The 22349-nt window shown below is 53.3% G+C and overlaps 5 protein-coding genes across 5 annotated transcripts; 2 read left to right on the forward strand and 3 right to left on the reverse strand.

The window, feature by feature from the left end:
- Window positions 1–1856: 1856 nt before the first annotated feature.
- Window positions 1857–2777, forward strand: CORC01_08072 (stress responsive A/B Barrel domain-containing protein; the record flags this gene model as incomplete). The annotated part of the gene is made up of 2 exons (XM_022619707.1): window positions 1857–2231; window positions 2547–2777. The coding sequence occupies 2 exons, from the start codon at window positions 1857–1859 to the stop codon at window positions 2775–2777; spliced, it is 606 nt and encodes a 201-aa protein (XP_022473771.1).
- Window positions 2778–3250: 473 nt separating this feature from the next.
- On the reverse strand, window positions 3251–4120 carry CORC01_08073 (uncharacterized protein; the record flags this gene model as incomplete). The annotated part of the gene is made up of 1 exon (XM_022619708.1): window positions 3251–4120. The coding sequence occupies one exon, from the start codon at window positions 4118–4120 to the stop codon at window positions 3251–3253; it is 870 nt and encodes a 289-aa protein (XP_022473772.1).
- A 2852-nt stretch (window positions 4121–6972) lies between these two features.
- Window positions 6973–8843, reverse strand: CORC01_08074 (major facilitator superfamily transporter; the record flags this gene model as incomplete). The annotated part of the gene is made up of 2 exons (XM_022619709.1): window positions 6973–8623; window positions 8668–8843. The coding sequence occupies 2 exons, from the start codon at window positions 8841–8843 to the stop codon at window positions 6973–6975; spliced, it is 1827 nt and encodes a 608-aa protein (XP_022473773.1).
- Window positions 8844–9161: 318 nt separating this feature from the next.
- CORC01_08075 (uncharacterized protein) lies at window positions 9162–9500 on the reverse strand (the record flags this gene model as incomplete). The annotated part of the gene is made up of 1 exon (XM_022619710.1): window positions 9162–9500. The coding sequence occupies one exon, from the start codon at window positions 9498–9500 to the stop codon at window positions 9162–9164; it is 339 nt and encodes a 112-aa protein (XP_022473774.1).
- Window positions 9501–13155: 3655 nt separating this feature from the next.
- CORC01_08076 (beta-ketoacyl synthase domain-containing protein) lies at window positions 13156–20656 on the forward strand (the record flags this gene model as incomplete). The annotated part of the gene is made up of 11 exons (XM_022619711.1): window positions 13156–13326; window positions 13393–13449; window positions 13508–13595; window positions 13645–13710; window positions 13763–13965; window positions 14024–14264; window positions 14322–14671; window positions 14726–16224; window positions 16278–19180; window positions 19228–19844; window positions 19910–20656. The coding sequence occupies 11 exons, from the start codon at window positions 13156–13158 to the stop codon at window positions 20654–20656; spliced, it is 6942 nt and encodes a 2313-aa protein (XP_022473775.1).
- Window positions 20657–22349: the final 1693 nt, after the last annotated feature.

Here is a 22349-nt window from a genome sequence, read left to right on the forward strand (position 1 = left end):
AGAAAGAAAGAAAATGTTTTCGGGGAGCGAGGTTCCTTGGCAAGCCTGTTACTGACAGCAATCTATTTTTTATCGCGGGTGCAGACGGGACTAGATGAAAAGGCGGAATAATACCAGACATTGCACTGCAGAAACAATGTGGCCTCTAGGACTGTATGAGGCCAACTCATTTGAGTCTTCGTGAGCTTGTAGTCCTCGCATGAGGTATAAGCCACTGGGTCCGATCATTTCTGGTCAGGGGAGAAGGAGGTTTGATTCTCATCATGTCGTTCTCGGCATAAGTTGCAAGTCGCTGGTATTCGAGGCTTTGGGAGTGTTGTATCGTTCCTCTTTACGAAGCCCAGCGAGCCTCCCCCCTCCCAATGTTAAATCAAAATATTGAAGAGACCATCATGTGAGGTTGTTTAGAGGTTTCCTGGTTGATACTTCTAGGTACCTAGGATACCCAGGGTAGACGAGACGGAGAAATTGGTGATTGGTCGGGATTTTTGGGTGGCTGCTCCTCGACCGAGTGGGAAGGAGGGGGGATGAGGATGGATGCAGGGGGGTCCGGTCGGTCGTTGGTGTCACGGCCCCACTATGGGCGCCGCGGGGCTTGTTTGATGGGAGGAAGCACCCGGTCGAGCCATCCGCTGTACGTACGCTTTTTGCGGTGCGAAAAGGGGCTTGTGCAAGTAGATGGACAAGTACATGTGCAGCCGGGATTTTTTTGTCTCGCCACCAAGACTTAAAAGCAAGTGGCATACCTGGTAGGAAACAGACAGAGCAGGTTCTGTAAAAGATGGCGTAACGAGAATGGGCGGCCGGCGGGGCGGCGTGCGGGCCGACTCGGGCCTTTGGGGATAGGTTCGCAGATAAAAGGTTACCTACGTATGCTTGGAATTTGGACCGGGGTAATATTCGTCCTGGATTTGTGTGTCACTGGCGGGCAGGTTTAGCCCATCTCGGGGAGATTGTACGGTTGGGAAACAGTGAGTTGCATGTGAGATGATGGGGTCTTGTAATGCGGTGGGCTATTGAGATGATGGATCACTGTGGATATTTCGAGGTCGTTTCGTACGCCTTGTGCATATCGTCGAAGCACTGTCCGTAATGCCAATGTCTTCCTGTCTGTAATCAGACGACCGGTTCTCATTTTCCTCGTAGTCCGGCGAGGTTAGGGGAGCTTTTTTGATCTGGGGAGGTCCGTGGCTAAGGTAATCTGAGGTTACCTGAGCTTTCCAGGTTCTGAGCGTGGGGATTACTGCTTCCCAAAGATAGGGATGAACGATTGAAAAAGTGGTCAGCCGCAAGTGATTTGAATGATTCTAATTACTTCTTGATTCTCTTTCCCCCTCTTTCCATTAATCTCCCGAAACATTCTCTCCCTCAAAAATCCAGAAAGGCGAAAGCTGTTCCATCACAGGTGGATATTTGGAAGGTTTGTAAGTGAGATTTGGGGAGGGGTACCTCCTCCCTCCCCCACCAGGTCAGGAACGTTGCCAAGAATGGCCTAGCGAGAAAGCTCCTGCCCTGCAGGAAACGGAATGAGCTTAGGTATTCCCCCCCACCCCTCATCCGAGTGCAGCGACAGGCGGGGGGGAAAGCCCAGAGCTCCCACCCGACATCACCTCACAAACGTCCCTGCGCAGCGCCGTCTTCGACCGACCACCCGCATATACCGACCGACTTACCTGCCTTACCTATCTGTGTTACTTTGCATACAGCTTACTGTCCGACCAACCGAGTACCGCGTTTCGCAGTTGGGGTATCCGAATATAAACTCTCCGCTAGCGCGTCCACTCGCTCCTCGACGGCCTGTTCCCTTTCTTCCTCTTTCTCTCCTGCTAGACTTGAGAACAAAGAGAAGCACTTAAATGCCCCCAGGTCCCCAGTCTCTGTCCTCGCTACAAAAGTTGCCCCTCCTTCGGCTACGAAACCCCGTACTCACCCCGCCACCGTCTTCTTCCGGCTTCGGCTCTCTGTGCTCACGAACGACGAAGACGACGGCAACCCGTCGGATACCGATTCACGACACACGACAATACCGCCGCTTTACCAACGGCGCTCGTCTGTGGACTTCAAACGAACGACGAAACGTCTTGCTGCTCGGAAAGGAATTGGGCGCCGAGAGATACACGGACGAAATGGCGGACCGGATTCACCGTGTTACCATGTTCAAGATTGCCGACGAGGGGCAGCAGCAGCAGCTGATTGAACAATACAAGATCCTGGGGAGCTCGCACAAGAAGGTGCGTCATTTCTCTTGTTTTAACCCTCACAGTCGTATTCTTGCTGTGATGTCTGTGTGGGCGGGGAGAGCTTCGTTCCATCGGACACTGGCCCCCGGGGGGATCGGCCCCACCGTAGCTCATGCTGGCGACATCGTTCTGGACCGATACACTCCAGATATTTATTTTGCTGTTTTTTTTTTTTTTTTTTTTTTGTGCTGGGTGGATCGAGAGACCGGAACGCAATATGTCGAATCATTTTGCACTTCATTATTTGCAATTCGATTGTGAAACGATTTCATCAGGCCTGACACTGACGAAATTACCTGCCTCTAGGACGGGAAGCCATACATTCTCTCCATGGTCGTCGGCCCGGCCGTGGATGACCCGCGCACCCAGGGCTTCACCGTTGTCGCCAAGACCGAGTTTGCCTCGCTCGAGGACATGAAGTACTATGACGACGAGTGCGCCGCCCACGGCGTCCTCAAAACCTTTGTCAAGGGCAGCCTCACTATCGGCGGTATCTTATCCGTCTACTTTAAGCCCGAGGCCATCTCCGTCTTGTAAACGTGTGCTTTACTGTTAGGAGAGCACCGCAGTCTATGGGTCAATAAGATTGCAGAGAGGACTCAGATGGTGTGGATTCGAGGGGGGAGAACTTGAGGGTCTGAGAGAAACTGGCGTGGCTGTGAGGCCACGCCTCTCCCGGTTTCTTTCTCTGGCGTAAGGCTTCTCGGCTTTTCCAGAAAATGTCAAATACTCCTTGTTGCCGGTCATGGACAGGTATCAAGCTACTTTGCGTACATAGAATTTCCCCCCAACCCTGAAACATAATCATCAATCCCTCCTCTTCGGTTGACCTTTTGTTGCTTCGAACCATGTTTTTTTTGTCCATTTTCTTTTTTTCCCCCCCATTTGTGCAGAGCTAACATAGAGTCGAAACTGTGATGAAACCATGTACAGCCTAGGATATGAGATAGGAAATAACCGCATCATCGAGCAATCAACAAAAAACTGTACACAAACACACACACATACGATCACGAAGCAGCGGCAACAGCAGGCGCGGTAGCCGGAGTAGTCGCAGGCGCAGTGGTGGAAGCAGCAGTCGTAGCGGCGACGGCGGCGGCGGCATCAGTCGTGGGCGCGGGGGGCTGCGTCAGGTTCCCCTCGGCAAAGTTCTTGAGACCCTCCATCCAGGCGGCGAAGCCCGTCTCGAGCTGGCCGACCATGGTGAAGCGGAGGACCTGGGCGAGCGGGCCGTAAAAGGTCTCCCAGCAGCGGTACTCTGTGCCGTTGCCGTCCTCCGTCTCGAGGAACTCCTGGACGCGCTCGGACTTGAGGACAAAGGGGGGCACGAGGCCGCCCGTCTTCCAGCAGACGCGGTAGCCCTTGCGGCCGCGGTGGGTCTCGCCGTTGGTGGAGGCGGCGGCGTGGGTGAATTCCTCGAGCTTGGTGACGACGAGGGCCTGCTTGGTGGTTGTCTTTGCCGGGTCGAGGGTCATGTGGACCTCAAAGGTGACGTGGGTGCCCTCGAGGAGGAGCTCGCCGGGCTGGTTCTTTGCGACGGAGGAGTCGGCGAGCATGGGCGGGACGGCGAGACCCGAGGGGCGGGAGACGGTGGCCTTGGGGACGAAAGTGTTCCAGGCCGGGTAAGTTGCGGGGTTGAGGACGGCGGCGAGGACGGCGGTGGGTTTGGCGGCGATGGGGGTCGCGCAGGCAATGGTCAGGACGGCGCCGATGTCGCCGTGGGACGGGGTCGCGAGGGGAGGGGAGACGGGGGTCGGCGTGAGGGAGGTGGGGATGGAGTCGGAGCCCTTGTCGAGGGCCTTGGGGGACTTGGGTTTGAGCTGTTCGGGGAACTGCTTGATCGAGTCCGGGATGGTGATTCTTTGGCGTATGGCCTCCATTTTTGTGATTATTGGGTATTGATGAGGTTAGACTTGGGTTTCGTCTGGGGTATCTCTGGGTATAATGGTGGGATATGATGGATGAAAGCAAAACAAGACGGATCAATGTCGAAGAAGGGAGGAGGAAGAAGAAATTGACGAATAGGTATTGATGTAAGATGGAGGTGAGGGAAGACGGCGAACGGAGAAGGGATGGAGCGACGAAGGGAGGGGTAGTAATGGAACGACACGGGACAACCCAAAAGTAGGGCGGGAGAGATAGAGAGAGAGCGCAGAGGAAGAAACGGGAGCGATTCAGGTTAGTTGTATCAAATGGACGGCATTGGGCTTTAGACTTCCTGGTCTCGTGAGGAGATGCGCGTCATGGGATGGGAGGGACGCCCGCGGAGGGGAGGGGGGTTTGACGAGCTGGTAAAGGTGTATTCAAGGTGTGTAAGGTGTCGGGGAGGGCAAGGGGAGGGGGGCTGTGAATCTGTGATCAAACGGTAGTGTCGTGAGCGTGATGTGAAGCTGTGGCATGAGACTGGCCCGAGCGAGGGCGGAAATAGGTGTGTGGTGTATGGGGATACGTCAATGAGAAAGAGGTTTGATGGTGGTTGTCGACGATACGATGAGATTGGCGACCCGGGTCGATTTAGTGGGAACACAAAAACCCGATGGAGAATTGTTGACGGCTGCCGCGGTCCGGATCTGTCCATTTTCGGGTCCTGGCCGCCCCCCTCTCCTCCCCTGCCCCCCGCTTTGAGTCCGGGGGACATGGGGGTATCGATGACTCCACCACGCAGGGATGAGACGGGATGGAGCCTGTGGTTTTTCGGCGATTAAAGACGGAGATCCGGATCGGAGATGGGCATTGCGCTGTAGTAATTGTACTACTTTCAGCCGGCTGGGAGGAGAGGCGGGGCGGTTTCGGCTTCAGTTCGTCACCATCATCATCACCTTTTCCGACGCTCTCATTCTCGGACATGTTTATGAAGGACATTCGAAGAGGGCTCAGAATGGGTTTCCGAATGAAATTCTAATGGAGAGACTGTTCTGGCTGCCTGGCATCCCCATCATGGGTGCAAGAAGAAACCAGTCTATGCCCTGCTCGCAGCGGGCCTGACACGTGTAATTGCAATGGAGACTGGCCAACTGGCTGGAAATCCAAACCCCCCGGCCTCCCCGTCGCCCAGCTAGACGAAATAAACCGGGGAGTAGCCTGCGAGCCTACGCATAAAAGACGAAAGAAATCCCCTCCTTCCCTCCAACGATGAGGAACGAGTCTCCACCTTCGGGCGCCGATTGTCGTTCGTTGGCAAAAAAAAAACGGGCTTCCGCCATATACGTGGAGGAAGTGGAAATAATAAGGCGCTGCTAACGAGATGGTAAAGGAAGCCAGCCCACGGGCATTTCCGGGAAGGGGGCTTCTTGAAGCTCGAGGCTGAAGGGTTCGAGCGCTGTCGAGTTTCGCCTCGTTTTCGTCCTTGGTCTTTGTTGGTTGGTCCATTGGGTTCCAGGGATAGCGGGGGTGTGCGTGTGCGACATGAATTCTGTACGTCAAAGCAACCGGGGGGAGGTTGTTAAAGGGCCATAGCTCGAAGAGAGAGTAGAGAGCGTATGGAAAGAGAATAGTTGCCTCATCTTCAAACCCAATTCCGCATCCCCCCCTCTTTCTCACTCTACTTCTCTTCAACGCCTTTTTCCGGCTGTGAAGTTGTCGGCTTGGAAAAGCCATAGCATCTAAGCACGGCAGTCTCAGCCGATCATTTTGATTACTTACAGACTTTTAGAAGTTTTCCAAATTTTCCTTTGGTTCTGCAAAAGTCACACAAAGAGTGATCTCGGATTACATACTTAGGTAGTAATGGTTGAAGGGTTAAAGTAGTTCGAGTTCCCAATCAACCATCCGTCAATCCTCGTAGCAAATCCTCGCAACTCGCAAGCCTCTGCAACAAATCATGTGCCCAATTCGAAAAGAATCGTTTCATACGTAGAGACCGCGCGCAAGAACCAGTGTCTCGGTTCCCAAAACCCCAATCCCTCCCCCGGCCCCATCTACATCTTCCTAAGCAAACTCACTCCATTATCTCCGTCCCTTACCAGCGTTGTCGAGGACAAGGTCTCAAAACCACGTCGCCCGTCCCGCGCCACATCACCATCGTCATACAGTACCCACGAGCCATGTCTAGGCCGCCTGAGGGAAAAAATAAAAGAAAAAGCACGAGGCAGAAGGCGAGTTGTGCGCTCTATCCGAAGCCCCTGAGGCTCGGTGAGCCAGATTTCGATCTCGAGAGATGTGAGACAATGGCGGGCTGAGGAAAGAGATGAGTATCAGGTGCGTCTGCTTTGCGGAATATGAAGCGCCGTTGAATTAGTCAATTCCAAATTGCAGCGCAAGACGCACATGTCTCGACATCAAAATTGGCGCAGACAGGCCCTGTATCTTTTGGTTGTTGGGCGCATCCACTCAAGCCCGCCCACATCAGAATCCTGGGAATGCTGTGAATACCTGATGCTCTTCATGCGAGTCACCCGCGCGACACATCACAAGAGGGCCAAAATCATTAATGGTAAACAGTCTGTCTTTTGTCGAAACTTTGAACCGCCTTGAAGGAGGCGAAAACTACTCTACATACACCAGAAAGTTCCTAAGCCATGATGCAGGTGGACGCTTGCGACCAAGTCTGCCCGAAATGCTTGCGAGAATAGGAGCGCGAAAGCACAATACCTCCCCATTCCTTAGCCGATACCCCCCGGTTGACGCCTTGTAACTCCCTGAAAGAAGCAGATCCTGGTTTTCCGATTCCCTGAAAGTGGATATCCCCATGAAGTTATATGAGCGTTGATTGACAATGAGTTGACAACCAAGCTTAGGTCGTGCGAGCGTGGACCGCGACCGAGCGAGCCGTGCGTCCAGACCGAACGCTGCCCATGTCACTCATCTCGGTGCCATCGTGGTCGTTGCTCTCCTGCTGCAGGCGTGTCTTATTGGCGTGCTGGGCATGACCAGCGAGAAGGGCGATGGGTCTGGGGTCCTTCTCCCAAGTGAAGATGGCGGCGACCACCATAATGGCACAGGCGGTGATCATGAAGATTGTCTGGTCTCTGAAGGAATCGGCATAGACATTCTTGACAAGGTTCAGAATGTGCGAGCTCCACTGAGAAGATGCAGTAGGGGAGTGGTAGAGAGTCTCAAGGTCAGCCGGGGAAAGGTGCTCATTGAGGACCTCTAAGCGCTTGTTGAACAGAGCAGTGCAGATGGCGACGCCGAGACAGCCACCAAGGGCGCGAGCTTGAGCGAGGATTCCCTGAGCGACAGCATGTTCCTTGGTCGATTCCGCTTCGACGCCAGAGAGGATAGTGGTGGAGCCGAAAGTGAGGCCAACGCCCAGGCCAAAGATGAGTGTGAATCCGTACGCAGGAGCAAAATCCGCCTGAGCCGAGGCAACCATCAGCATGAGGCTGATACCTAAAACTTGCGCAATCGCCGCGACAGTCATGACGAGAGCCACCTTGTTCGACTTGGAGTTCACCGCTCCGGCAACAAAAGATCCGACTGCGCAAGCTCCAAGCATAGGCAACAGGTACATGCCGGACTTGAGAGGGCTCTTCTGCGCAATCACCTGCATGCGCTCCGGGATGATGACAGTTAGAGCGACATAAGGAAGTCCGGTGAGGAAAGTAACGGCCAAGCCGCACATGAATGGTCGGCGTCTAGCGAGGTGTACTGGGAAGACAGGCTCTGGGTGCGAGCACTGGACATGATCGGCGTAGGGACAGCGCTTTTCGTAAAGCCAGTTCTCGACGATACCGAAGATGATCCAGCAGATCCCGGAGCATACGAACAGGACGATGACAGACCAGTGGGCCCAACCGTAGAACGCGTAGCCACCACGCTGGATAGCGATAACGAGGAAGACGGAGCCGAAGAAGAGGGAGAACATACCAACCACGTCAAGCTTTCGAAATGCCGTAAAAGAGTAGACCTTGAAGGCGTTTCGGTCCTTGGGGTAAGCAAAGGCGATGCAGACCATGGCGATGACACCGACAGGGACGTTGATTCCAAAAATCCAGCGCCAGGTAATTTTGGAGACGATGACACCGCCCAAGATGGGACCCAGGAGGAATGCGGCAGCCAGAGTGATTCCAATGATGCCGCCCATCAAAGCTGGGTTGTGGGCAGGACCTTGCTCAAGTAGACAGGTCTGGGCGAGGCTGTACAAGCCCGAGCCTCCGACACCCTGAAAGGCGCGGCCAACGATCAAGAGCTTCATGCTGTTCGCGCCAGCACACAAAGCCGAGAAGAGCAGGAAGACGGCCCAGCTGTAGAAGAGAAGGGTTCGGCGACCGTAAATGTCGCTGCACTTGGCAATTCCGACAGCGCAGCCCATGTAGGTGAGAAGATAGGCGAGAAGGACCCAGGGCGCGTTGTAGTAGTCGCCAATTTCCTCGGAGATGGTGATGAGGGAGGTGGCAATAATGGAAGTGTCAAGGGTAGCGAGGAAGAGGCCCACGAGGAGGCTACCTGGTCAGCTAGGCTCGCGGTGGTAGTGAAATTTGCGTACCTGATGATAACCAAGACCTTGCGAATCTTGTACTGACGAGAGGTCGCAGCAGAGAAATCAGCGCCGCGGCGAGGAGCGAAGTTGGCGACAGCGAAGCCAGCTGTATCACCCAAGGAAGGGTTGGGGTACGAGAGCTGGTCAGCCATCTCGCGACGAGGAGGGGACTGGGCGGCCATTGCTGATATGGTCGTGACGATGATTGGCAGTGGTACCAATTGCTGAGATAGCGGAATGAGGCAGGCTTTCGCAATTTTTCTTTCCTCCAGGGGGCAGAAGATGAAAAGAGGTTGTCGAATCTTGCCAATGGTAGTTTTCAAAGCTCAATCTCAGCTTGTCTTGCAGGAAGATGGGGTGATGAGGTAGGAATTCGCTGGGAAGCAGGTGGCAGAGAGAGAGAGAGAGAGAGATCGTGTGTGTGGTATAGGGGGAAGAAGGTGTTTGGCAGTGTAAACCTGGCTGAGGAAGGCCTCTGAGAATACCTTGTTGCTCCCGCTTCAATGAAAATAGGGGCCGGCTGGCTTTTCCTGATGTGCAGGGAAAGAGGATTGGTAAGAACAGACAGTGCTCAGCCTTGTGCCTGCCAGGAGTGAGAGCCTTTGCAGAGTTGATCGAGGAAGGTAGACGTGGGGCTTGGTTGATATATTGCTGGTTACCTCAACGATGCAATAGTGAGGCAGGTGGTGTGAGGAGGAAAGGAACACTTGAGGGTACGTAAGTGTGTGTGTGTGTATGAACACGCATCCCCTGTGGTGTGAGGACTTGAGCGGCAGTGGGGAGCAAACGAGGTAAGCAGCTGCCCATCCTTTCCACCTTGGACAGTGGCCGCAACACATAGTTATACTGACAGCAGCTCTTTGCCGCCATGTTGAGAGCAGAAGAATGGCACTGGATGCAACTATCCATGATGCCCGAGACAGTGGTTTTCCTTGAGGCTTGCTCATCCAGCCTAGCCAGAGTGAAGATGAGATCTTCACTAACAGTTCCACATTGGCTAGGCGAAGACACCAACAATGACGGGTGTTGTGCAATGTAGGACAAACAACTTGAAAGCGTCAAGACTGTGAAGTGTAGTCGTTCGCGTGCCCCATGCCCTGAGCTCGCTCGGCTGTGGTGACGAAACTTATAATCTGAGACAAAGGCTTTCTTGCTTGAGGATGGAGGCCGAGGAAGAGTCAGGGGTAGAGTAATGAGTGAGGTGTGCATTCCCATGAGAGTGAGAACGCAAGCCAATGGTGTGGCCCATCAGGGAAATGTCCCAGTTGCTGGTCTTTCAGAAATGGGAGAGCTACCACCTTGGTGCCAGGAACAGGTCCCATTGTTGTGGTCGTTGTTGTACTGACCCCAAGACTCTCTCTTCAGCATTCGAGGCCGTGACATTTCGTAAACAAGCCACTCAAGTGACTGATTGGGTCGGTGGAGATTTATATCAAGCGACACTGTTTGACTCTGAGCCGGTGGAACGGAAAATCGACTGGCTGTCTCCGGTTGATGCCACCATCCGACTGTACCACGTTGTGTACACTCAGCTGTCTGCTGCAAGAGAAAAAGTAGGAAAAGAGAGAGAAAATCGCAGCAGGAAGACGAGCTACCCACCGGATCTGTGTATCCCCGAGCGACCTCCCACCTGCACCACTAGCTCTGCACCACCACTTGGGACGTTGTGTTCTCAGATGCCTCGTGGTTGAGTGGTCATCGTCCCACCCACTTGGGTACCTTGGAAACAGATGCATAGCGTGCCACTAGCACCCGACTGTGCATTCAAACGTTTCTTCAATCCATCCATAATGGCGAGAAACTGAATATATGAAAGCTTGCTCTAGTGGAGGCTTGATAGCTGCGAAGTGAGGTCATGAATCTGGCTACTTGGCCGACCAAGACTTGGTCCGGGCCGTGTACGACCTCGCCTCGGATTTCCTCAATGGTAGCTGCAGCGCTGGGGGACAATATTTCCGGCAGCATGTCCTTGCCAAGAAATGGACTCCCTCAAAGTAAAAAAAAGAAAAAAAAAAAAAAAAAAAAGGCATCTTGAACCGCTCTTGAAGCGCTCTGGCCTGCCGAGATGGTGTGTTCCACAGATACTAGGGGTCGAACTTTCCTCGTCTTGATTGATCAGGGTTGTACACCTGCTTGTGGAACTCGAAGTCGGTCCCAAGATGGTTCGATTGGCCACTTTGGGCAGAATGGTCTGGCCGTGTCAATTGCACCTTCAACTCAGCTCCATTTCAAGGTTGTCACACAGGCATTGAGTGTTTGTAAGTCGAGCAGGTGCAGCCATCTCAATGGATATTCACCCCTGCAAGATGGGTAGAGGTGAACCGGCGAATCGGTGATGAGCTCGAAAAGGAAAGTGACAACAACAGAATTGAGAAGGGGGGCACACGGGCCATAAAGAACCTTGACACTGTGTGTGAAGTCGGGGCGGAAAAAGTCCATGGTCCGACTGATGAACCTCATCCATGACCATGGCAAGCACCCACTAGGCACCTTATCATCTAGCTCTGTTCCTCTGGACAGCTCTGGACAGAGTCTCCCACATAAAACCATCGGATTAGGTTTCCTGAAGCGAACAGGACAGAATGATGGTATCTGAATATTTTCCGTCTCCATCCAAACGTTGATGTTGGCACTGTTCTATTTTTCGCTCTGCATGCCAATTTCAATAGCTGGGGACGTCCAGAGCAATCATGTCTTAAATGGGTTCCTGCATATGACAACATGCCACACTTACGACAGTGTCGGTCTGGCACCTCTTAAGAAACATTCCCCCCAGAAATCCGCGTCACACTCCATGATGATGTCAAGTTCTCCTGGAGATCGTTGGAGGGCCAGGCGTCTAGGAGTCTTGTTGGAACGGACAATGATACGAGTCTGACTTCAGGCTCGCGCCAAATCTCCGGGACCTACCTTACAAGTTCCGTCTGTACTGCCGTGGCAGACAGCACTGCACAATGCCCTCTGACGAGCTATACTTCTGCTAATGCCACCAACCTTGTTTGACAAGTCAATCTCCCCACCCAACGAAAAAACCAGGAACAACCGGGAACCTGCTCCATCGTGGTTTGCCAAAACTCCCCAGTCTTCTTGTCGCCCGAAATCAGATCGTTCGATCCAGTTCTATCCAGTCTTGTCAAATTCTCTTTTTGTACTCGGGCCGAGACCGCGGGACTGGCGATCCAGGCCGTCCTTGGGATTGGGCACCACCACGAGGAGACGGGTCGAGTTTACTGTGCTATGCCGGGCTCCATTATCTCTACCCCGGTCATACCGTCGACTCTCTGTACAGCCCCGGAGCAAGGCACGATTGGCAATCAGGAGTCGTGGCAAACCGAGCACCAGCATCGTGACAGGTTGGCACTGACTCGGGAGCTATCTTCTGGCCAAATTTCTTCCACAGGTTGTCCTACAACCATAATCAACCACTTGGACACACGCTCAAAGTATATCGATCCAGGCAAGGAACCAGTGCTACCCCCCGTTGTCCCCGCTGCACTGGAGCCGAAGGACCGGTGCTCCTCAAAAGTTCTGTTTGCAACATGCGGTCAGGAGATGACGCCAATGGGCCATGCCAGTCTTCAGCGGAGACGTCCATGATCGAGCGTGGTTGCTCTCCTACGTACACAGTCTCTGTCATCTTTGCAATGTTTCTGGGGCTCTTCCGGGCTGATTGCATGCCAAAGTGGGCTGCGCCCCATCCCTGTTCTATTTCAAGCATCTACCTATTCTCTTCCCGTCTTCATAGCTTCTCTTGATTTTTTCGCCGGTCTAATTGCAAGAAGCCGTTGATATCCGTGGGCTATGCTTCAGAGGAACCACATTCCGAGAAAAGAAGCATTAAGAGAGCTGTACAGCACAAAGCCTTCCTCAAAATCTTGATTCTATGGCCCGATGCCTGCCATGTTGTACGCTGATTGTATCTACCTACAAAGGGTTGGCTAAAGAAATTCGACGATGAAAGGCCAAAAATGACATGAACTGGTGTCTATGCAACCACACTGACAACTATATCATACAAAGAGCCACTCCGTTCCAAGGGATTGACGTTGACCGCCAAAGTGAAGTTCCAAGCTTCATGCCGCATGCTCCCGCTCTAGCACATGAGTGGAATAAGTGGACGGTCTTGGTTGCCTCTGGCACTAAAGGCAGCTCGGCTTCACCTTCAAGTCATTTTCACCTTTGGGAATCAAGGTGGGCCCGCCTCAATAAACTGTCTTCAGGTGTCTTGTGGCAGAAAATATTTCCAGCTACCTTACCTAACTCACCTTCACCTCTTCCGAGTCTATCCATCCTTTTGATTATTCTCCTCAGTTGATTGATACCCTTTCCTTCTTCCATAACCATCGATTCAGACCAAGGGGAGGCCAATTTCAGTCTCCTTGAGCTGCTCTTGTATCATCGCGTCTCTCGCTCTCCTCATCTCTCTTCTTACCTCCTCATCCGTGGATATCCGTTCGAGGACGACGTCTTCATCCGAATTCATCGAGGGCCGGGATGGAAGACATTGCCATCGTCGGCATGGCTTGCCGATTCCCTGGCAACGCCACTTCGCCGGAGAAGCTATGGGAGATGTTGGTGGCAAAAGAATCTGCGTGGTCAGAATTTCCCAAAGAGCGTCTCAACATTGATGGCTACTATCATCCAAGTGGTGATCGTCAGGGCAGTGTGTGTCATTACCTCATCTTATCAACTTTATTTTGATCCTTCTTCAAGCTGACCTGCTATATCTAGATTTCGTTCCGGGGCGCTCACTTCATCAAAGATGATGTCGCAGCTTTTGATGCATCGGTGAGTCGCCATCAGCACCTTTCTGTTATCAAAATTCATCTCTTCTAAATTTTCAAAGTTTTTCTCCATCATGGCCGAGGATGCCAAGGCCATTGACCCTCAGCAGCGATTCCTCCTGGAGGTATCCTACGAGGCACTTGAGAATGGTAGGATGGCGCTCGGCCTCTCGAAAGACTTCGTGCTAATCTGGAACAGCCGGACTTCGTATGGAAGACCTCAAAGGCAGTCCGACAGCTGTCTATGTAGGCTCGTTCGTGAAAGGTTCTTCAAGCTTTCGCCAATTTATGCACCCCGTCTTGCTGATTTATCCTAGATTATGAACAGATCTGCCTCAGAGATATGGATTGGCAGCCCCAGTATGCTGCTACGGGCACCGGAAACGCCATCATGTCTAATCGCGTGTCCTACACGTACGACTTCAAGGGACCCAGCATGACAATCGATACTGGCTGCAGTGGAAGTCTCGTCGCAGTTCACCTCGCCGCCCAAGCTCTCCGAGCCGGCGATTGTTCTCTGGTATGACTACCTCAGTCCATAACATCACTGGCGTCCACAGCCTGACTGACTTCTCAAGGCCCTCGCCGCCGGTGCTGGTCTCATTTTCACACCAAACACCATGATGCCAATGACGGCACTCAACTTTCTCAGCCCAGACGGAAAATGTTTCGCCTTTGACTCTCGTGCCAACGGTTACGGTCGCGGGGAAGGCATCGGCTTCGTTGTCTTGAAGAAGCTCTCGGATGCCGTCCGAGACAATGACACAATTCGAGCAGTCATCCGTGGTACCCATGTAAATCAAGACGGCCTGACCCCGGGTAAGTATTCCACGTTGCAAAGAAAGACGCTCACTGATTCTGATTCGGTTCTACAAGGCATCACTCTTCCAAGCAAGGAGGCCCAGGTGGCCAACATCCGATCACTCTACTCCAAGCACGACCTAGACATGAGCCAAACAGCTTTCGTCGAGTGTCACGGGACTGGAACCCAGGCTGGTGACTTCCGGGAGCTCAAGGCCATCTCCGAGACTCTGGGCGACGGAAGGTCGATCGAGAATCCAGTGTTTGTAGGCTCTGTTAAGACAAACATTGGCCATCTTGAGGGAGCCGCCGGGGTCGCAGGGCTTATCAAAGGCGTTCTCACCACCGAAAAGGGCCTAATACCCCCGAACATCAACTTCGAGCAGGGAAATCCAAATATCGACTTCAAGAACTGGAAAGTCAAGGTAAGAATTTGACACGCTCGTGGTTCTTCCGATAAATATTGACGACTTTGGTAGGTTCCCACAGATTTGAACAAGTGGCCCATCCAAGGTAACCGCAGAATCAGCGTCAACTGCTTCGGCTTTGGTGGAACCAACGCGCATGCCGTTCTCGACGAGCCAGCCGCGTATTTTGCTTCGCGCGGGATCTCTGCCAACCACAATTCTACTCTTGACATCAGTCAGTCACACGAAGGCTGCGACGACAATGAGAGCCATCAACTCTTTTCAACAGCCCAAATCTTTGTCTTTTCTTCAAACGAGCGCAAGGGTGTGTCCCGCGTGATAAACACGCACCTCGACCACGTCAGCCAGCTCGCAAGTGTTAGTCAGAGAGACGCTGATAACTATGCATACACCCTAGGATGTCGCCGTTCGGTGATGGAGTGGAAAGGGTTTGCTGTGGCGAGCTCCTTTGCCCATCTTATCACAAAGTTGAAGGCCAGAGACGAATCTAGCTTTATTCGATCCAGTCGCGAGGCAACGCTGAGTCTCGGCTTCGTCTTCTGTGGCCAGGGTGCTCAATGGGCTCAGATGGGTCGCGAGCTCATAGGCTTCGAAGCGTTCCGACAAAGCCTTGATGCAGCTACCCAGTATCTCAAGACGATCGATAATGATTTCAATCTTATCGGAGAGATCATGCGACCGAAGCCAGAGTCACGCATCCAGGATCCTCAAATTTCGCAGCCGTCAACAACAGCGATACAGGTGGCGCTCGTCGACCTGCTGCGGTCATGCAATGTCGCTCCCAGCAGCGTCGTTGGTCACTCGTCAGGCGAAATTGCGGCTGCTTACGCATGCAATGCCATCACTAGCGAAGCAGCTTGGGCATTAGCATACCATCGCGGCCAGAGCGCTTCGCTTCTCAAGACCGCTGCTCCGTATCTTCAGGGAGCCATGTGCGCCGTCAGGATGAACTGTCGCGAAGCCCACGAGTATCTTGAGGCTCGAGCGGAACATGGCGATCTGCAGATTGCTTGCATCAACAGTCCGAACTCGGTCACAATCTCTGGCAGCCTGGAGAATGTTCTACGCATGCGAGATGAGCTCAAGTCTCGTCAGGTTCTTTGCAAGGTACTGGATGTCGACATTGCCTATCACTCAAGGCACATGAAGTTGATTGAAGAAAGTTACATGGATCGCATCAAGTCTATTCAACCCAGAGACAGCACTGATAAAATCCCCTTCTTCTCATCCGTACGGGGAAAGGTGCTTCCGCAGGATCTCCTCCGACCGTTCTACTGGGTCGAGAACTTGGTTTCGCCAGTGGAATTCGTTTCCGCAGTCAAGGCTATGATGGACTCTCAGAACATGCCGGATGTCTTGATCGAGTTGAGTCCCCATGCGACGCTGGCATCGGCACTCTCGGAGATCATGGCCGAGCATAGTCCTGACAGCCAACCGTCATACTTTTCGCTCATGCAACGCGACAAGGACTCAGCAGTCACAACGCTTCAGGCAATTGGACAGGTTTGGGCTCGCGGTTACCCCGTTGACATGCCCAAGGTCATTTCCAAGTAAGCAAGGCTCTTATTTACGCTTTGCCCCCCTATTAACAGTGTTTTCACAGGGGCGCTGATAATTCTACATACAAGACGCTTGTCGACTTACCCTCTTACCCCTGGAATCATTCCAAGACCTTTTGGCACGAGTCGCACACCTGTACCGAGCATCGCTTTCGGAACTTTGGTCGCCAAGATCTGATCGGATCGCCTTCCCCGGATGCCACCACGTTCGAGCCACGCTGGAGAGGTTTCTTCCGCATCTCCGAGAACCCTTGGATCCAGGATCACCGAGTCCAGAAGACCATTGTTTACCCGGCGGCAGGCATGGTCACCATGGCCCTCGAAGCCGCGAGCCAGCTTTCTCATGGCATGACGGACATTCTGGGATTCCATTTGACTGACCTGAAAATCGAGAGAGCTATGATCATTCCTTCTACGGCTTATGGTCTCGAGTACTCGCTCAACCTTAAGCAGCGTACTGCAAAATTAGAGGACGAACCGGTTTGGGAGTTTTCCATCTACTCAAAGCAAGAAGATGGCCCTTGGATTCGGCATGCGGACGGATGCATCAAGATTCGACAAAAGGCTAGGGGACTGCCTTCACCCACCACCGGGAACGAGGCCATGTTCACAAAGATCCAAAGTCTTTGCACCTCGTCTATGCCTCCACGGCAGCTATACGAGATCCTGGATGTCGTCGGTCTCAACTACGGACCTTGCTTCCAGAACGTCACCTCCATATCGACTCATCAGAACTCCTGCATCAGCAAGATTCGCATTCCCGATACGAAGTCAAAGATGCCAGCAAACTTTGAATACCCCCATGTCATTCATCCCGCCACTCTGGATGCCATGTTCCAGACTCTCTTCGCCATTGACAGCAAGCCCATGGTTCCTTCGTCCATCGAAAGCATCTTCGTCTCAGCGAATACCCCTCACGGTGCCGGCTACGAGTTCACTGGGTTCGCTACGGCTGAGAGACACGGTCTGCGAGATGCAACAGGGTCCATTGTTATGGTAGCTGATGTTAGTGATTGGGGGACGCCATCCATCGTCGTTGATGGCTTACATTTGACTGCCCTCTCGACTCCCTCGATCGAGGATGGTGGCTTCATCCCGAATCATCGCAATCTCTGCTCCAACATCGTATGGAAAGAGGACTACACCACGACGATGTACGCAGACTTCACGCACATGCTGGAGCTAATGGCCCACAAGTACCCATCTCTTTCTGTTCTCCAGTGTGGCGGGGATGAGCAGATAGGTCGACATGTTCTGGAGACGCTCTTAGACGGCGACAGGCTTCTTCTGTCCCGCTACACTATGACCGATGTCGATGCACTGTCTACCACGAAGAGGATCTTCGGGGAGTCGTCGGTCGTCAAAGTCTTGGAGCACCGCAGCTGGGAAGCAGTCAAGGAACATTCCGCTCGCTACAACCTCATCATCGCGGCCAGAGACTCGAGCGTTGATATGAACGAAGCAAGCCAGCTCCTGCTGCACGATGGTCTTTTGCTCAATGAGGTCTCGCCTCCAATGACCCCCACCACCACGGACTCCTTGTCCGGATCCCAACAGCTCTCCGAAGAGCTTGCGTCACTCCAGGTTTCTTTTGAGCCAGACTCGGACGATGTTGTTCGCTGCGACATGCTGGACCAGCATTTCGAGGTTCATCTCTTTGCCGACGTTTTGGACCCTGTTTCAGCAACCGAAGTCCTTCTTGTCTTGCCTGACACAGGCGACGCAGTTTTGAATGGCTTTGTAACGTCTCTCAGCGACCTCTTGTCCGACAAAGGATTCAAAGTGAGCGCTGGTTTCTTGCATAGCATCGACCCCACTGGCAAAATCTGTATCGCGCTTCTCGAAGCGTGTGAGTCTTTCGTATATGACTGGACGACGGAGCAGTTCCGCGGCTTCCACCGTCTGCAGAACACAGCCAAGAGCCTCTTGTGGATCACTCGTGGCGCGAATAGACGTCCTACCATTCCGCAGAACGCCCCCGTCATTGCGCTTGCACGCACGATTTTATCTGAGGATCCGCAGAAGACGATTGTGACTCTCGACTTGGCCGAGGTTACCCAACTTACTTCGCATACCCTCCCAAAGACCGTTTGGTTTGTCCTTGCTTCGATTCTGGCTGGATCGGTGGAGGCGGAATTCGCGGAAGAAGGAGGCGATCTGTACATCCCGAGATTGATACCCCAGGAGGAGCTGAACAGAATGATCGAAAACGACTCCCACATCGAGGTTGTTCAAAAGCCCATCTTCCATCATTCATCGAGCACAACCAACTACTCAATGGTAGTTTCTCAGCCGGGGATTTCGAATGACAACTTCCACTTCGTCAAGAGCTCGCATCCAACCAAGCTCGGTCCTCAAGAAGTCGAGATCCAAACCCTCAGTGCGGCGTTGCATCTCAACGATCTCCGCACCGCCTTGGGACGGACTGGTGACGAAAAGCTGGGCCTTGATGTTTTGGGCATCGTTAGCAAGGTCGGCTGTAACGTCAGAGATATTCGTTGCGGCGAACAGGTTGTAGCCATTGTTCCCGGCGCCTTCAAGACCGTTCATCGAGTCGACCAGGGCTTCGTCAAGCCCGCGCCACCGCCCTTCGAGTGTTGTCAGTACACGCCGAGCGCCCTCGTCGCTGCGTACTACGCACTGTGCTCTGTCGGTCGACTTTCGCGAAAGAAGAAGGTGCTGGTCCACGCGGGCGCAAGTTCCTACGGCCAAGCTGCGATCCGTATTGCTACCCTTATCGGCGCCGAGGTTTATGCGACGGTCCTGGGAAGCGACTCTGAAGCCCAACGTGCAACTCTGATCCACGCCCACTCCCTTTCCGATGACCACATCCTCGACGCAAATGGAGAGTCTTTCGTCGCTGATGTTTGCCAATCTGGAAAGGTTAACGTTCTCTACAACCCCACCCAGGAACACAGTGTCGTCAGTTTCAAATGTGTCAAGTCATGTAAGTCAGCATATTTCCTCAGTTTGTGCCAAGCTAACGTCCTGTAGCTGGCTGCGTCGTTCAGCTCTCCGACAGAAGTGATAGACCCATCCGACTTCCCATCACCTCCACTACATTCATCAGTCTCGACGTCGCCATCGTCATGCAGGAAGACCCTGACCTCGTCAAGGAATTGTTCACCATGGTAGACCACTTTGTCTTCGCCTACTTGCGCAAGAGCTCGAGTCTGCAGTGCCAGCCGGTCCACCGATTCCCCATGTCCAACTTCGAAGGAGCTTTCAAGCAGATTGAGAGAGGGCCGTACCACGGGCTCGTCATTATGGCAGCCGACCGCGAGACCCTCGTGCCAGTGGCCACAGAGATGCATACCACGCCACTCGCTGATGTCATCGACCCCAACGGGACTTACGTCCTCGCCGGCGGTCTTGGAGGCTTGGGAAGGAGCATCGCGAAGCTCCTTGCCGATAACGGTGCGAAGAAGCTGGTGTTCCTGTCAAGGTCCGGCGGCAACCGAGACGCATTAGACTTTCTTCACAGTCTCAGCCAGGAAGGGGTTCAAGCTACGGCAGTCGCGGTGGATATTACAGATCTCCAGGCACTCACGACAGTCGCTCCGACTCTGGGCAAGATCTCTGGCGTTGTGCAGTGCGCTGCAGTCATCCAGGTCAGGATCCCCCTCTCCTCCCTTCCCTTGGCCCCGTGCCCGGACATACACTGACAAACCCGCAGGACGCTCTGTTTGAGAAGATGGATTTCGCCGACTGGCACGCCGCATTCGCACCGAAGGCGGTCGGGGCCGTCAACCTCGCGGAAGTCTTCGGCCAAGGCCTCGAACCCGGCCCATCCGGTCCCGCCGTCCCCTGGTTCCTCTTCCTGTCGAGCGCCTCTGGAATAATCGGCAACCGGGGCCAAGCCAACTATGCGGCGGCCAACGCAGTTCAAGATGCCCTCGCCCAGTTTCTCCCGCGCGCCGTCTCCCTCGCTCTCGGCCCCGTCCTCCAGGCCGGGATGCTGGTGGAGGACGAGGAGACTCTGAGCAAGCTCCGCGGTGCTGGATTCTACGGAATCCGGCACCAGGACTTCCTGATGATGGTTGAGCGGGCCATCACGGGTGAGGTCACTTCCGGTGTTCGTACGAGACCGCAAATCGTCTCGGGCGTCGGCACCGGTGGCCTCATACGCCAAAACAACCCTGGCGATCCCTTCTGGTCGCGCACGGCGCTCTATTCGTATCTGAATATCGTCGACGTGCCGATCGCCTCTCCCGAGGAGGGTCGTGGTAGCCCCGGCGAAGCTGACGTCAAGAAGATGCTTGCCGTGTGCTCCGGGCCGGAGGCTGCCACGGTCATCATCTGCACTGGCCTGGTGCAGTTGATGGCCAAGGCCATGTCCCTCCTCCCGGAGGAGATTGATGCGGCGCGGGCGCCCAGCGCGTACGGCGTCGACTCCCTTGTCGCTGTAGGCGTTCGGAACTAGATTTTCCGCAATGCCGGGGGAGTCGACGTCTCCGTCTTCGAGATCCTCGGGGAGACGTCTGTTCGGGGCCTGGCTGGCGTTGTTGCCAGCCGAGGCAAGTGGTGAAGGGGGATTCACCTTCCTTGAGATACCAGGTGTGGCGTTTTGGAGCGAAACGAAACGGACAGGGGGGACCAGAACCCGACGTTCAGTCCTGCTAGAGGTTGATTGTGAGTGTGTGGAAGAAGGGAGGATATGAGAGGACAAAACACCGTGTTACTGCGGGAAAAGACCAAAGGGATAGACCAACGTATTAGAACTTCTTGGCCGGTTTCTCGTTTTTAATTCATAATAGACTGCTCTGTACAAGGTTTTGGTCAAAAAGCGAGGGCAATTTTGCCTATCAAGTGTATAGAGAGCCGAATGCTAAGGTAAGCGCTTGTACCACTGATTTTAACAACCGTCTGGTTGTGGTTGTCAAAAAGAATGATTAGAAAGATGCCTCCTCCGATCTTCTCAGAGGATAGAGAAGGCACAAGGCGAACGCTTCTCCTTCCTTCCTGTTTGAATAACTAGAAAGAAGCTACGAAGGGTCCTTATATCTCTCCTTTCCTCCTGTTACCAAGCGATTTGGGGAACCTCGTGGTGCTCGAAGAGTCACACTCGACCATTCTATGAATGAACTTTTTCCTTCCGTTTGGGGGGGGGGGGTTGGCGCATGTTATATCTAGAAGTCACTCAATCACACTTTCCAAAAGTGGCGTGATATTTGAATTGTGCCTGCGCACTCATTTGACACGTAAAACTTCGAACCGTGTGAATTAGAGGATATATTCATACAAAACTTTTACTCTTCCGTTGAACTTCCTAAGGCGTTGTCGAGAGGAGCGATGGTGAAGAGTATTTCCTAACAACAAAAAGATGCTGCGCATGGTGATGACACAATTTGAAAGGGTCGAGTAATTCATGTATTTCAAGCAGTAATATTATCTTCTACGATGAGGAGTCATCGGGCAGCGGCAGTTGTGCGTCCTTCAGCCAAGGGAGCGAGCTAGCTCGCCTCGATTGGCCCAGAAGGCTCGGACTTTGCCTTGGGGCTTGAGGCCCGAGGAGGGGAAGTAAGAACAAGGCACTCGGAACCTGGCTGGGTAATACCTACCACCAGGCAGGAATTGTGCCAAATGCGGCGTGAGTCCAAAGTGCCTTGGGTAGGTATGCAGGCTGGGAGCATGAGGCTCAGCTTAGCAAACAACGCAGCAAGACAATACATAGTAGGCAGGTGGGCAATGCGAGAGCGCTTTATAATGGTTGGCATGCCGGAGAGCAAAACCACCTGCGCCTCACATTCCCGATTCACTCCGATGGTGAGACCTGAAGAACTCTCATGACCAGACTCGGTTGCAGCCTGGAGCTGACTACGGGTATCCGGGTCACCAAGACATCATTTGGTGAGCTTGAAAGTTGAAGTGCTTGAGCTGGACAGATTTGGAATCGTGTGGGTACACCTCGAATAAACTAACCAGGCAGCATAACTAGGTCTGAAGAGCCTCACCATTAAGATCGCCTCAAACAGGGAGAAATAAATCATACCTTGGACAACGCCAATTGGTTGCCTTGTTTGGGTCGCTGAATCAAGACGTTCCAATGTAAGGTAAGGTATATTACCTTTACTTTTCGTGAGGACTGGGTACCTTGGAGAGGACGATAAGACTGA

The sequence above is a fragment of the Colletotrichum orchidophilum genome (genome assembly GCF_001831195.1).
Source record: "Colletotrichum orchidophilum strain IMI 309357 chromosome Unknown Scaffold_67.1, whole genome shotgun sequence".
Taxonomy (NCBI): Eukaryota; Fungi; Ascomycota; class Sordariomycetes; order Glomerellales; family Glomerellaceae; genus Colletotrichum; species Colletotrichum orchidophilum.